This window comes from Pygoscelis adeliae, unplaced genomic scaffold, assembly GCF_000699105.1.
Source record: "Pygoscelis adeliae isolate BGI_AS28 unplaced genomic scaffold, ASM69910v1 Scaffold86, whole genome shotgun sequence".
Lineage (NCBI taxonomy): Eukaryota > Metazoa > Chordata > Aves > Sphenisciformes > Spheniscidae > Pygoscelis > Pygoscelis adeliae.
Genome location: NW_008824930.1, coordinates 2,126,934 through 2,141,496, shown reverse-complemented (window position 1 = coordinate 2,141,496; position 14,563 = coordinate 2,126,934). Strand labels below are relative to the sequence as shown.

The window sequence follows — 14,563 nt, the reverse complement described above, 5'->3', positions numbered from 1 at the left end:
CAAAGTTCTTATCAGTCGAAGGAAGTGCATGAATAGCGCTATATATGTTAAAAACAATTGGCACAGCTCACTGAAGTTAGATACAGATGACATTTTTTTTTTTTAGGCACCTGAAATTGATACCTGTCAGTCATGGCAGATGTCAAATTAGAGATCAAGTAGAGGTCTTTGACTGTTGTATTGTTAAAAGTGACTGTGCTAATGATTTTTTGTTTTGTTTTCCCCAAAATATCCGAGGAAGAATGCAGTTCTGGCACAGACTGACCCCTAACTTCTTTCCGGGTGAAAGCAACTTTATTGTTCATTTTAATCTGTGCAATAAGCTATTGACAAGCCATCATATTTTCATAGGCTTATTGCAGGGATTTTTTTTTTGGGGGGTAGGGAGGAACAGGAAAACATTCAAGGTACTGAGAGAAGAAGCAGAAATTGAAGGATGTAGTATCCTAGACAAGCTTGAGGACTTTCGGAACTTTGTGCATTCTTGCTTGAAAAAGAATTAAGTTCTTCTCCTTGTCCCTTTCCTAACCCTCCAAGATAAACATTTTTTTCCCCTGAGGTAGATTAACCTGATTTTTGGCTTATGAATTGCACCAAAAAAGGCTTAACAACATAATGGTCAGATGATTAATTGCTTTTCTCTTTGAAGGTCTTGCTCAGTCTGGCTCCTGGGGTTGCTTTGATGAATTCAATCGTATTGATTTACCAGTATTGTCAGTAGCTGCACAGCAAATTGCAATTGTGTTGACATGTAAGAAGGAACGTAAAAAAAGCTTTATTTTTACTGATGGAGATAATGTGGAAATGAACCCAGAATTTGGCATCTTTCTTACTATGGTAGGTATTCAGTAGGTTTCTAATATGCCAGTGATGATTGTACAATAATTGCTTCTAACCTGGTATGTTAAATGTACTTGCTAACTCTTATGTCACTCAGTTATTAAAACTCACTGACAGTTTGAGAACATTGAGCATTACTACAAAGACAGTTTACAGGTCTTGTTTCAGTGACATCAAGTGCATGCAATTAAGAAATGCAACCAGCATTGTAAATACAAGTTGTTATCTCAATGTCAGACTACTTCTGCATGCTGCCTTCTAGTTCCCAAAGCATGCTTTTTGCCTCAAGTACAGAAAAATGGCCATAGAGATATAGGTAGAAGTAGCCAGTAAAACAGGACCTATAAGACAAATACAGATTTCTCATACCTCATGGATGTAAGAGAGGCTAAAATGCTGTAGAGATACGGTGGTAAATCTGCATGGCAATTCATTTTTACATGTGATTTAAAGCCAAAAAGCTATTTTTGTCTAACCAGATTACACGTTCCAGTGCTGATTCTTCTGTTTGTGCAAGGTGCAGTCAACTACAAAACCTGTTCTTCTCTCCAGAATCCAGGATATGCTGGACGGCAAGAACTTCCCGAAAACTTGAAGATCAACTTCCGTTCGGTGGCTATGATGGTTCCTGATCGTCAAATCATAATTCGTGTCAAATTGGCTAGTTGTGGTTTCATTGCTAATGTTGTATTAGCAAGGAAATTCTTTACACTGTACAAGCTGTGTGAAGAACAACTGTCAAAGCAGGTGGTTATTTTCATATGAGGAAAAATTATCTTAGGGAAAAACTATATATGATGTCACAAATTATTAGTATCTGTGTGAAGAAAATGGAAAAGTCCATGTTCACTAAGTAAGCTAAATGACACTTGCAGTTTAGTAGTGCAACCCTCTGCTGTCCTGGAGGACTAACTCCTGCTACAGGTTATCTGTACAAGAATGGGACTGTCATTCAGAACATTACTTATTATTAAGATTTAACTTTAATGAATGGTGATGATTAAGGCAAATAAAGGGCTTATATATTAGTTGGTCTTACAGAGTGGATTGAGAGGCATTTAGTTTGTGCTGCCTGTGCTTGTTTAGATGTTTCTTAAATAAAGTCAGTTTCCAAGGTCCACAGAGAATTCAAAATAATACTGCTAGTTTATTTCTTAATAGTCCTTGGGAACCTTATCTTGGTTCAAAGACTTGTGATTACGTTTATTTTTTCTGTCACACCTTACAGTTTAGTAGGTGGTAGCAGAGGTAGGGAATGAAGTTGCTCATAGTCATACAGCCAAAGACTAGTTGTTGGATGTTAGGAGGCATTTGTGCTACATGTACCACTTCTCATACATATCCATATCTTCAGTGATAAATAAGAATTGTTTCATTCCCGTTAACTTGGGGAAAATTTTCATATCTTCTTTGCCTATCTTGTAGGTGCATTATGATTTTGGCTTGCGGAATATATTGTCAGTGCTACGTACATTAGGAGCAGCAAAAAGAGCAAATCCCACAGATACTGAATCTGCCATTGTCATGCGTGTGCTGAGAGACCTGAACCTGTCTAAACTGGTGAGTTCCAAGGGCCCGGTAAATTAATTAAACTGCACTTTGGAGCTACGTGGCGTTTTCTGAAATACAATTTGAATCTGTTAAGGTGATCACTAGAAGATTGGATGTGGTCTTTACACTGAAGCTAGCTTGGAAATGTTCCATTCTCTGGATGGTCTTGGGTACTAGTTGTGGCTGGGATAGTTAATTTTCTTCATAGTACCTTGTATGGGGCTGGGGAGGGAGTGAGTGAAGGGCTGTGTGGTGCTTGGCTGCCTACCTGGGTTAAACCACAACATCTTGAATTGTTCAGAATTTTTTTTTGCGTATTTCTCCTGCTACCTATAAAAATAAGTGACCAAATAGAAGTCTATGTAGTAACCTCTTTAGAACCTTTGACCTAAAGTATTTAGTCACTCTTTTGAAATAATGTTTTTCATAGTAACGAGTACCATCTCATCTGTCTTAAATAGCTAGCAAAACCTCTTCTGTTGCTGTGATACTTCATCTCCTTTGTTACCTTTTTTTACACCTTAGACAAATAATATACTATTTGTATAAAAGCTATTGCTAAAATCTACTTTAATAAATTCAGTCGGTATGTTAGTGGTTTATTTTCAGTAACTTTTGATTATTGAAAGCATCACATGATCTCCTTCTGCTGTGGCCTGCTAGAGTGTTTAGCAGCTAGAGGGTTACCATAGATGGTTCCTTATGTTTTCAAATATTTCTTTAGCTCTACAAGAGTTAGGGATTGTTTTTTAAAATGCTAAAATAAACAAAATAGGTTTTAATATGTGGGGTTTTTTTCCCCCCTTGATTTTCACTAGATTGATGAAGACGAACCCTTATTCTTGAGTCTAATTCAAGATTTGTTTCCAGATATCCAGCTTGATAAAGTAGGCTATCCTGAACTGGAAACTGCCATTGACAAACAGGTAATGTTTCTCTTGATCTGTGGTGCTGTGGTGTAACTATCATGATGTGACATCTAAGAAAATTATTGATGTTTAATCTACCCACCTGGTACTAATATGCTCTACTATTTAGAGGAAGAGTAAGCTTTTCCATAAATCTTTACCACTGGTATATTATTATTAACCTTATTCTTAAGGATGTCACTGAATTGTGATTGTGGTGTCCTGTGGTTTTCTTGTGAGTCATTTGTGGTGACCAGTTTGAAAAATGCATGTATATACACTTACCTTACGTGACCCAAATACTTAGTATTTGTATAAAGTCTGACAATCGGAACATGAGCTTGAGAAAAGATTTACCTAAAATGACATTTCCTCTATTTCATCTCCCGTTAAATCTTTTGGAACATTTCAGTAGGGCCAACTTAAGAACGTCAGTGGGATATAGAAGGTTAATGAAGTATGTACACTTAAATGATCACCTCTATTAAACTTTCCTCCAGAATATCAATATCTCCTCAGATAATTATCTAATAGTTAAACAGAGAAATAAAAAACTTAAAAAACCTGTCAAAAAACCCCAACATGAAAAAATTGAAAATCAGAAGTGCATTTCTGAAGAATTTGAGTATATGACTTTTCATTTACTTATATTTAATATGATTAGATACAAGTAAAGAGGTCTGCTTCTGGCTTTCCTAACAAGGAAGAGTTGAATCATGAGCTAATGTTAATAAAACTGTTTTGCTTTCTGTAGTTTATACAGCTGGCTTTAAAAAAGGACTCACAAATTAAGCTTTTATTAGTAGAAACTATAAAGAGCTTGAATCTCATGCTTTAAATTGTCATTTCCTAATAAATTAAAAAGAGGTGTTAATAACATGGTCTTCGTAGCTCTACTGTTGGTGATCTGTGAAGCCAGACATAGAAAGTGTTAACCCTTTTAACAACAAACCATTATCACTTGCTTGTAAGTAGGGTGTAATATCAGCCCATACTGAAGTAGTGTTGGAAACTTGAAGAGCTTTAGGCACTGTGATTATCTTATGTAAAACAAAATTTATCAAAAGTTCAGATCTGGGGATCTCATGGTACTTTTTTAGTGCTATGACAGTGTTTGGAAATTTTGTTAGCTTATTTTGGCATATTTTTCTCATATTGTTAAATATGAGAAAAATATTTTTCTCATATTGTTCTCTAGATTAAAATCTAGAGAAACCAGAAATGGTAGGCTGTCTTGTTTGTCTTGGAAGTGAATCAAGGTTTTGTTGAATGGAGCTCTTTGCTGTGTTTTCAGACTTATAATGGCTCAGTACAGGTTAGAAAACAGCTAGGTTAGGACAGAATCAAGTTCAAGAGGACTACTTTTATTGGGCAAGGGAGGCAGGAATTTTTTGGAAAATATCATAATGAAGAAATAGCCGTTACTTGAAGTGTTTTTCTATGTTTATATGTTGTGGCAGGTTGACCCCAGCTGGCAGCTAAGCCAACACCCAGTCACTTGCTCACTTTCCCCCGGCGGGTTGGGCGAGAGATTCAGCAGGGGAAGAGAGGGGAAAAAAACCTCATGGGTCTAGATCGAGAGAGTTTAATAAATGAAGAAAAAAAAAAGAAAAAGAAACAAGTGATGCCAAAGCAATCGCTCATCACCAGCAGACTGATGCCCAGCCAGTCTCTGAGCAATGGCTACTTTGGAGGAACTTCCCCCCAGTTTTGTTGCTGAGCATGACGTTATATGGTATGGAATATCCCGTTGGTCAGTTGGAGTCAGCTGTCCCGGCTGTGGCCCCTCCCAGCCTCTTGCCCATCCCCAGCCTACTTGCTGATGGGGCAGTGTGAGAAACAGTTCAGCAATAGCCAAAACACTGGTGTGTTATCAACACTGTTTGATCGCAAATCTAAAACGTGGCACCATATGGGCTATTATGAAGAAAATTAACCTGATCCCAACCAGACCCAGTACCTATGTACAACTGTTAACAGAGGATCTTTTGAGAACATGTCAAGTCTGCTTGTGAACATACTTCTTTTTTGATAAGGGAAATATCTTGTCTACAAGATTATTACAGAATCCATGAGTGTTAGAAATTGTTAAGAAAAGGTAAGTCTTCACTGATGGCATTGGATTAGGGTGAAGGAATAGCTAACATGACCATCTTGTTTTATGTGAAGAAAGAAGTCAGTTCAGATACGTTCTGTCAGCGCATCATTAGATTTTGGATATATTACTCTATATATGTGGACTCTCAAAACAAATCAGAAGGCTATATTCTGTACTGGAAAGAAAGGCAGCTTGACTGGTTTGGTGTCAACTGCAAGACCTCTTAAGATGTGAATGATAACAGAATTCTATTGTGTATCCATGAAAATGGTGCATCTGATGTCTTCGTTGTGCTTTGCAAACTCCATTGTTTCAACAGTGGTGTTCTTCCTGGCGATGAGGAGTTGGTGGCAGCATATACTTCATGGTTGCTCTTGATGAATTCATCTTGTGCTGCCTTCTGTTCCTGGCTTCCTTGCAGAGCGAGATAAATAAGTTGAACTGACATGAGCTTTGATATGCGAGTAATATAGCAAGTGGTAGTGCCAGTTCCATGGTCCTAATTGGCTACGTGACAGTAATTGTAAAAGTTGAGTTTTATCTTATCAGTAAAAAGTTAGTCCTCTTTTTACTGATAATATTTTCTGAGATGTTTTGTGGAACATAATTTAAAAACCAGAAATTATACTTGAATTAAAATATAATTGTTATTTTGAGAGCTTCACTTTTATAACATGATCTTGAGTTTTTAGAAATTTTTTTGACTGTCAGAAACATATAGTGTTCTATGAATCCTTAAGAAATAGTTCTAGCTTTTCTCTACTGGCTAAAAACTTCCTTGTTCACTTCCAGCTGAGTCACTTTCACAAGGAACAGCAATACCATTATAGTGAGATAACTTCTTTAAGCTTGGAACTAGTAAAAAGTAGTAAACAATCGTATGATATTTGATTCTAAAACATCATGTCTTTTCTTAGAATGATGATATTAAGAAGTTACTCAAAGGTCTGTTGGTACACTGAGAAATATTTAACAAAATGTTTTAAAGAAAAACTTTTGGCTATTGTAAGCATTTAGAAACACAAGTCATCATCATCATCATCATGACAAGCAAGTGAAAATGCTGTGTGGCTATGAAAGACATTGCTAGCAAGAGTGTTTCTAAAGTTCTTGGCTTTTCCTTAAAATGATGTTTTAACCCTAAGAAGAGGTAAAAAAAAAAAAAGTTTATCTTCTTTTATTTTTCTGAATACATATTTGAATACCAAATATGCCTTCTTTTCAGTTTTTTATGTACAAAAAACCTTTACAAAGACTGTAGTCTTCTGCTGAAGATAGATTTTTTTTTTTTTAAAGCATCAAAATATCTTGTGCACTAAAATAGTAGTAATTTGTTTTTCTGTCACTGTCTATAGGTGGAGGAAGCTGGACTTGTTTGTCATCCTCCTTGGAAACTGAAAGTTATCCAACTATTTGAAACCCAGAGAGTAAGGCACGGATTGATGACACTAGGACCCAGTGGGGCAGGAAAAACTGTTTGCATCCACACTTTGATGAAAGCCATGACAGGTATATTGGTATTTATGTTGTAAACTGTTATTAAACTGTTATGTTGTAAACCTTAAACCATGTTGTTTCTTCATAGAAAGCCTCAATTACTTTACTGTGAGAATAAATTACCGGAAGAATCAGTTTGTGTGTTGTGATACTAATTATTGTGGTAGTATCTTTTAAAAGCTTAAAAATATCCGCCATTCAAAGTCATACAATATAATACATTTCTATTACTATTTTCCATACTATGATACTTATATCAGAAGTTCTTATTCTAGAAACATTGAGAAAGAGAACTACTGTCTGGGTAGACAGCTCGGACAAGTGATTAAAGCATCTCCTAGGTTTGGCTGAGGTAATGCTGAAACCTTCCCCTAATAATAAGTATTTAGTCCTTTTTGAACACAATTCACAAGACATGGTCTTTATCTGCAGTATAAAATAACTACTTCTATCATTTGTTGCTGCTAGGAGATAGCAGCACGGCCTGGTTTAGGCAGTGACAAAGTCTTCAAATGTATTAATTTTGTGTCCTGGCTGGACGCTTGAGGAGTGTGTGTTTTTGTCCTCTGTATTTCTAAACAAAAATATTAGTGGAAGAACTTCTGTTTGATCTTATTAAACTAAAAGCTCATAGCTGGGGGAGAAAAAAACGTCTCTTTTGAGGTAAGCTTGTGTTACCCATTTCACAGGCTTCAGTAGGCTGCTTATACAATTTTCCAGAAACGGATAGTTTCTGTGAAAAATGGTTCAGCCAGTCTCTCATCCATGCAGTACCTTAGTGTGCTTAAGAAACACTGTAAGCTCTACATTGCAGTGTAAATAACTGTTCCATTTAGGAAAAAAAGCAGAAAGAACAGATAGTTGCATTATACTATTGGCCTGTATTTCTGTAGCACTGAGATATGAACTATTACAAAGATAAAGCCGCCGCAGTACTTTTTTCAAGCTGATCTTCTGGCATAACCTCGTGAAATGTAAGACTACATGACTTGCCAGGCTTCTATCTTACATGTTAGTGAACTCTGATTATAATTAAGATTTTAAGATAAGCCATTTGTTTAGCTCTTTCTTTCAACTTCTTATTACTGGCTCCTGATTAAGTTTTAATATTGGCTTTTCTAAAGATGTCTGGCATAGGAGTTTTTAAGCTGTTGTTAATGAGGAAAATATAGTTATATGATCATGATATGGCCAGATAGAATTTAGCTGCCTAAGAGACTTCACAGGGATATGCCAATATCATATACTTTGCCTATTCCAAGATGTAGGCAAGTGCACAATGGGGAAAAACAAAAAACAATCAATCATGTGGAGCATCTGTCTGGTATTTAGTCATTGGGTTTTAAAAAAGTGCATCCAAACCAAAGGTTTTAAAGCTCTATTGTTTGATAAGCCTTCAAAATATTAAACTAAACCTTGAATAAATTTCATCTTGCTGTCCTTCTGTTCCTGATGAATCTATGAAATGTGAATTGCACTTTCAGAAGTTCCAGAACTTTGTTCTACTTCAAATTTTGATGGCTCAAATTAACGAATATTGATGTATAGCAAGAGGTTAGCTTTCCAAGTAAATACACAACTTCTTATAATGGTGAATGCATATTAAACCATACATTTGGGTGTAATGATTTTGAATTTGTCAAAGTTCTCTGACTGTTGAAAAGAAATACCAAAACTAACTGATGATCTGCCTTCGTAGATTGTGGACAGCCACATCGTGAAATGAGAATGAATCCTAAAGCTATAACTGCTGCTCAAATGTTTGGTCGTCTCGATGTGGCAACAAATGATTGGACAGATGGAATATTTTCAACACTCTGGAGAAAAACTTTAAGAGCCAAGAAAGGTATAATGAAAAACAATTTCCTCCAAAACAAAACAAGCTGCAGGGCATCTCTCTAAAGCACATTAGCAGACTTTTTTTTTTCTTTTTTTTACTTGCATGGAAGCATTGGAATACTGCTGCAAGAACTTCTGTCTATTGTATGGTCTCTGTTCTAAACGCTTTGTATTCAAACTGTGTAGTGTAGCAAATACTGTTTCACTGATTTTGCTGATCCCTCTCTTTTAAATGATAGGCCCTTGTATGGAAGAAAAGTGGAAGGTAATGTACATGATAATGTTTATCATGTACCCCAACACTGGTACATGATAAAAAATTTTGGTGCTGTCAGGATTTCTACCTGGTCTCCAGCTGCCATACTAGAAGGGTGTGAATCTCCTTTGTGTCATACCTGCTAGCCCTGCACATACCATAGTCCATCTCAAATAGCACTAGGTAATTCTATTTAGGCAACCAATTTCTGCCTAAAATAATGCTGGCATATATTCTTAGACTGCTATATTAGCTAAAGGAGAGGCCTTGATGGTTTGACGCTAGATGGATTCTTCCTTGTTTGTCTGAATATTAGTATGTGACCTTATCATTAGGCCTTAAGGACTAAAGGAAAAAGAAAGAGAAAATCGTAACATTTGTTGCACTGTCAATTTTCATGCAAAAATTCTTAGTCTTTAAGGATACAAATAGAAAATACTTTTGGATTTAATTTTGTTGGTTTTGTTTCAAATCTAGAAATGTAGCACCGTTGAGAATGTAGCATAGCAATGACTGTTGATTTTTATATTTTTTTCTCTCCAACATGAAGTATAAATTAGCACACTCGCATGACTTCCTCAGATTCACTGTTCGCAACACTTCTGTAACGTCTTTTTATGAAGTGAACTCCAGACCATCTCATGCCTGTGCCATAGCTATAAAAAGCCTCTAAATATAGAAACTGTGTGCCTCAGAGGTGAGGAAGTTTCTCATCCAGAACCTTCTTGGTTCATACCTGGCAACGCACCAAGCCACCTAGGCCTAGATAGTAAGGAGTCACTCTGAAGGCAGAGTGGGACCATCTCTGACTGAGGGGCTATCTAGCAATGCACAGCAGGGCTGGCTACTCCCTAAGGGACGGGGAGCCAGAAGCCAAGGGGGGGATCCCTTTCCAGCCAGGGCCTCTTGCTCAGTACCCAAGTGAGGTGAGCAAGCCAGACCCAGACCCTCCTAGGAAACGGAAGCAGGCTTTAAGATATGTTTCTGTTACTAAATGGAAAGAGCTGGAAAAACTTCAAAGGGTCAAGTTTACAAGCAGGAGAACTAACAACAAGAATCTTCCCCTAGTGGACCTCTTCTACTGATGAAAGTGAGCATGCTATTTGAGAGAATGATATTTCAAGTGTTCCTTTCATTTAATCTCACTACATTTACACAAACTCTTTGGAAGCAAATGAATAGTGGTTTTAAATAGATCTATAGTTTCTATCTTCTTTTTGTTGTTTTATGTAAGTTGAAATAAATGTAATTTATTACTGCGTTGAAGACTGGATCCATAAAACTGTTTCAGACTATTACAAACATGACTTATGCTGATGACACTTTATATACTGAGCAATGTATAATTATTATCAATAGGTGATGAAATGAAGTACTTAATTGAAATTGAGTGATGGAAATGGTAATTGTATTAAAAGCTGAGATTCTAGCTGTGTGCGTGAATTCAGAATTAGTTCACAATTTGTTTGCAGAGAGAAGAAACTGGTCCTTGAAAGAAACGGAACTTCCTCCATAGGCATTTTTATCTGTTATTTTGGATTATAGGTGACCACATCTGGATAGTTCTTGATGGTCCAGTTGATGCTATTTGGATTGAGAACCTTAATTCTGTCCTGGATGATAACAGAACTCTAACGCTAGCAAATGGAGATCGGATACCTATGGCACCAAATTGCAAAATAGTCTTTGAACCCCATAATATTGATAATGCTTCTCCAGCAACAGTTTCAAGGAATGGGATGGTATTCATGAGCTCATCAGTTCTCAACTGGAGCCCTATCCTTGAGGTACAATAGCTAAGTGATTGTTTACGTATTGAAAGTTTTACTGGTTACTTATTCAATACTTCACTGTTGTAACTTTAGGACCTAATTTTGTGACTTTTGCTATGAAGTAGCTTTTACACTGTATAAACTTGTAGGTCAGCATTTAATACAGCAACGTTTCTGGTAGTTTATACAAGAGTGAATAATGTATTTTTTTCAGGAACACAGTCAACATATTACACTTTCAAAAATATGGATATTTCACTTTCAGACAAATTTGTAATTCACGGTATTTTATACAATTGAAGAACAACTCGGTTGTCAAAATACCAACTACCTGGCAGCCCCTAGTACAGCTTCAGACCAAGGAAGAAGAAAGAGTAAACAGGCTGTGTGGTTACTCTCTCTCTGGCATGGAATGAATCGTTTAGAAAAACAGAACATGTTATAGATGTGTTTTGGAGGGAAGAACAGCATATAACATACTCACATTTCTAAGTGATTTATAAAGTGAGTTTTTTACTTGTATATGTCATCTTCCATCTTGCAAAAACCAGAAAAAATAGTTCCTTATCTTGACTGAATGCTGATAATGATATAGTGAATGATACATTTAGAAACTTCAGCATACTATGGTTTTTTTCATGTAGTAAATATCTTTGTAAAGATGAAATGTAAGAGTTCCCAAGAATCTATGTAATGTTCCATAATAATATCTTTCAACAAAACTTTCAGCATTTGATTCCAGTTTTCTTCCCTTTTATGAAAACAGTGGAGACAATAGCAGTAAAAAGTTGGTTTCTGATTTTTTTTTTTTAAATTCTTAAGCCCTATATTGCCTTAGAAATTTATTGGTGAAGTAGGCTCCTCAGGATTAACACTTTAAAAAATCTGAATTAAAAGAAATACTAATTTATTTTATCTTTATTTTTTCTTGTCTAGTCAGTCGTATTGAGAATATTTGGTTGACGTTATTTTTCTTTGATGAAACATGGACTGTCTCATGAGTATCAAAAGTTAAAACTTTCTTCTCGTGACTAAGACACTGGTTCCTGTGATCATAGAGAGAATTACTTTACTACCTTCTCCTGAAAACCAGGTTAATATAGCTTTCTTCTGTATAATCCCAAATTAACATTCCTTTATATGGGCTTTAAACTTTAATTTTAAGATAGGAATAGTTTAGTCTTCCTGTTTATGGAATTAGAACATCATCCAGGCCCTTGTAGCATATTTACCCCCCTGTCTGCAGACTCAGAAGAACAAAACTTTCACAGGTTACTATGAGCTGACAGACTGAATTTTACTGTCCTCCTTTATAGAAAGTATTACATTAACAAGTTTTTTTTAATAGTTTTTAAAATGAATGTTTCACAGTCTCATTCACTCATTTCATTTTCCAAATCAAATAGAATACCCGTGGAAAATACAACTAATGCTCATGTAGACAGTGTTGCTTCACTAGCCAGATGAAAATACAGTGGCTTTGTATTAACTTTCAGATGTTAGTAGTTGAGGAAGCCTTTTGTAATGATTACTCTGTATTATTCTCAGATTTTTAATTGTTTTAACCCATAAAGCTTCTTATGCTTGTAAGTCTTATATAGCTTGCTTGTTTGTAAACAGATTCCTTGTCTGTAAGTCCCTGATTTGTCTGGCAATGGAGAAAAAGCTGACATGCCACAGGGCATGGTCTGTGGCACTGCCTAGAACAACTGTCCTTAGCATATTAGAGGTTTCAGCACAGATGGAAATCAAGAGAGAGACAGTACGCTGCTGTCCAAGCCCTGAGTGGCCGGCAGTGCCTGGTGCCTCTGCCTGGGGCTGGAGACATTGGAGCACCCCTGAGGGAAGTGTGCCCTGGGCGTGGAGTTATCAGGTGAAGAGGCTGTGGGAAGGGGTGAGAAGACTTGCGTGCCTTCAGGGAAGATAAACAGATCAGCAGGATCTTTGCAGAGACACTGCAGACTCAAGATTCCTAGCCCTGCAATGGAAAGGAGAGTGAGTGAGAGACTGCATTCAAAGCTTTGGTGAACAGAAACTCCCAAGATGAGGAAGGCTGTAAACTTGTGATTTCTGGCAACAGAAGCGAGGTTTCTTTTTCACCTGCAGATCTGAAATGACAGGTCAGGTATAATACCTTGAGAATAGGTGCGGAGCAACAAGATCCACTAGGGGAGGCATCAGAACTCAGCTTAGCCTTAACCAATTAAGAGAAAAAGGAGTGTGATTGTCATCAGAGACTCCCTCCTGTGATGGAGGCACCCATGTGCTGTGACTTGTTGCCTGTGGAGCTTTGCTGCTTGTGAGGGACTAAGGGTTGCTGCAGAGGGTTTTTACCATATTTCTCTAGTAGTGCCTAGAGCCTTTCCCTTTTTGAATGATATTAAATAACATGGAGCTGGCTGTTCAATCACAGCTAATTAGCAAGACTCAAGAATCATCACTAATTTATTTGATAGGTTTCTTTGTCAAGTCCAAAATGTTTGCATTCTTATTAGGAAAAAAAAAGTGTTTAATAAGTTTCCTAAAAATTTGGCTGTTATTGAAGTTTTACCAATGCAAATACATGCAGTCAACACAAGTGCCTTATGTATATTACTGTAAGGCTTTACTTTTTTTTTTAAGCTAATATGGGTACTTGGGAAAGTGTAAGTGTAAAGCCCTGCCGAGAAGGACTTGGGGGTACTGGTAGATGAAAAGCTGGACATGAGCCAGCAATGTGTGCTCGCAGCCCAGAAGGCCAATCGTATCCTGGGCTGCATCCAAAGAAGCGTGGCCAGCAGGTCGAGGGAGGGGATTCTGCCCCTCTACTCTGCTCTGGGGAGACCCCACCTGGAGTACTGCATCCAGCTCTGGAGCCCTCAGCATAAGAAAGACACAGACCTGTTGGAGTGGGTCCAGAAGAGGGCCACGAAAATGTTAAGGGGGATGGATCACCTCTCCTATGAAGAAAGGCTGAGAGAGTTGGGGTTGTTCAGCCTAGAGAAGAGAAGGCTTTGGGGATACCTTATTGCAGCCTCTCAGTACTTAAAGGGGGCTTATAAAAAAGATGGCGGCAAACTTTTTAGCAGGGCCTGTTGCGACAGGACAAGGGAGAATGGCTTTAAACTACAGGGGGGTAGATTTAGACTAGATATAAGGAAGAAATTTTTTATGCTGAGGGTGGTGAAGCACTGGCACAGGTTGCCCAGAGAGGTGGTGGACGCTCCATCCCTGGCAACATTCCAGGTCAGGTTGGACGGGGCTCTGAGCAACCTGATCTAGTTGAAGATGTCCCTGCCCATGGCAGGGGGGTGGGACTAGATGACCTTTAGAGGTCCCTTCCAACCCAAACTATTCTATGATTCTATGAAATTATGCATATAGGACAGTGGTTCCCATGAGATTCCACTTGTGTTGTTCCTTTCTGTACTTATAGCACTGCATAGGATCTACTGATGTTAGGTTCTCGCAGCTCTGCCTCCTTGCATTGGTTAATTTGCAGACAATAAATTCTTGAAAGTTTCAGTTTAAATTGAGCTATTGATTCAGCTGTAAAGACAGCAAAACCAAAGGAAAGTATTTTATTTTGCCTTACCAGTCATGATTTACCTCCTCACTTTAAAGTGATATGCAGACTAAATTTAGTTGTGTTGAAGTAAGTGTTGTATGAAAGTAGTTTCACTTAATCCATGACCTTATGCTTTTAATTTATTTTAGTGGTAGCAACAGTCAAAAGGAAAACAAGAACATAGGGGTTTTTTTTGCTTTTGGATAACACAAAACAGATTATGTTCATTTCAGACATGAAACAACCCTTCCAACC

At 37.3% G+C, this 14,563-nt stretch overlaps 1 protein-coding gene across 1 annotated transcript in view; it reads left to right on the top strand.

Annotated features, from left to right (window-relative positions):
- DNAH5 (dynein, axonemal, heavy chain 5) overlaps positions 1-14,563 on the top strand; it is a 134,886-nt gene that overhangs the window by 61,731 nt on the left and 58,592 nt on the right. Inside the window, 7 exon segments of the mRNA XM_009324988.1 lie at positions 650-837; positions 1,393-1,587; positions 2,266-2,400; positions 3,210-3,317; positions 6,753-6,906; positions 8,594-8,740; positions 10,535-10,776. Coding sequence (XP_009323263.1) covers positions 650-837; positions 1,393-1,587; positions 2,266-2,400; positions 3,210-3,317; positions 6,753-6,906; positions 8,594-8,740; positions 10,535-10,776 — 1,169 coding nt within the window.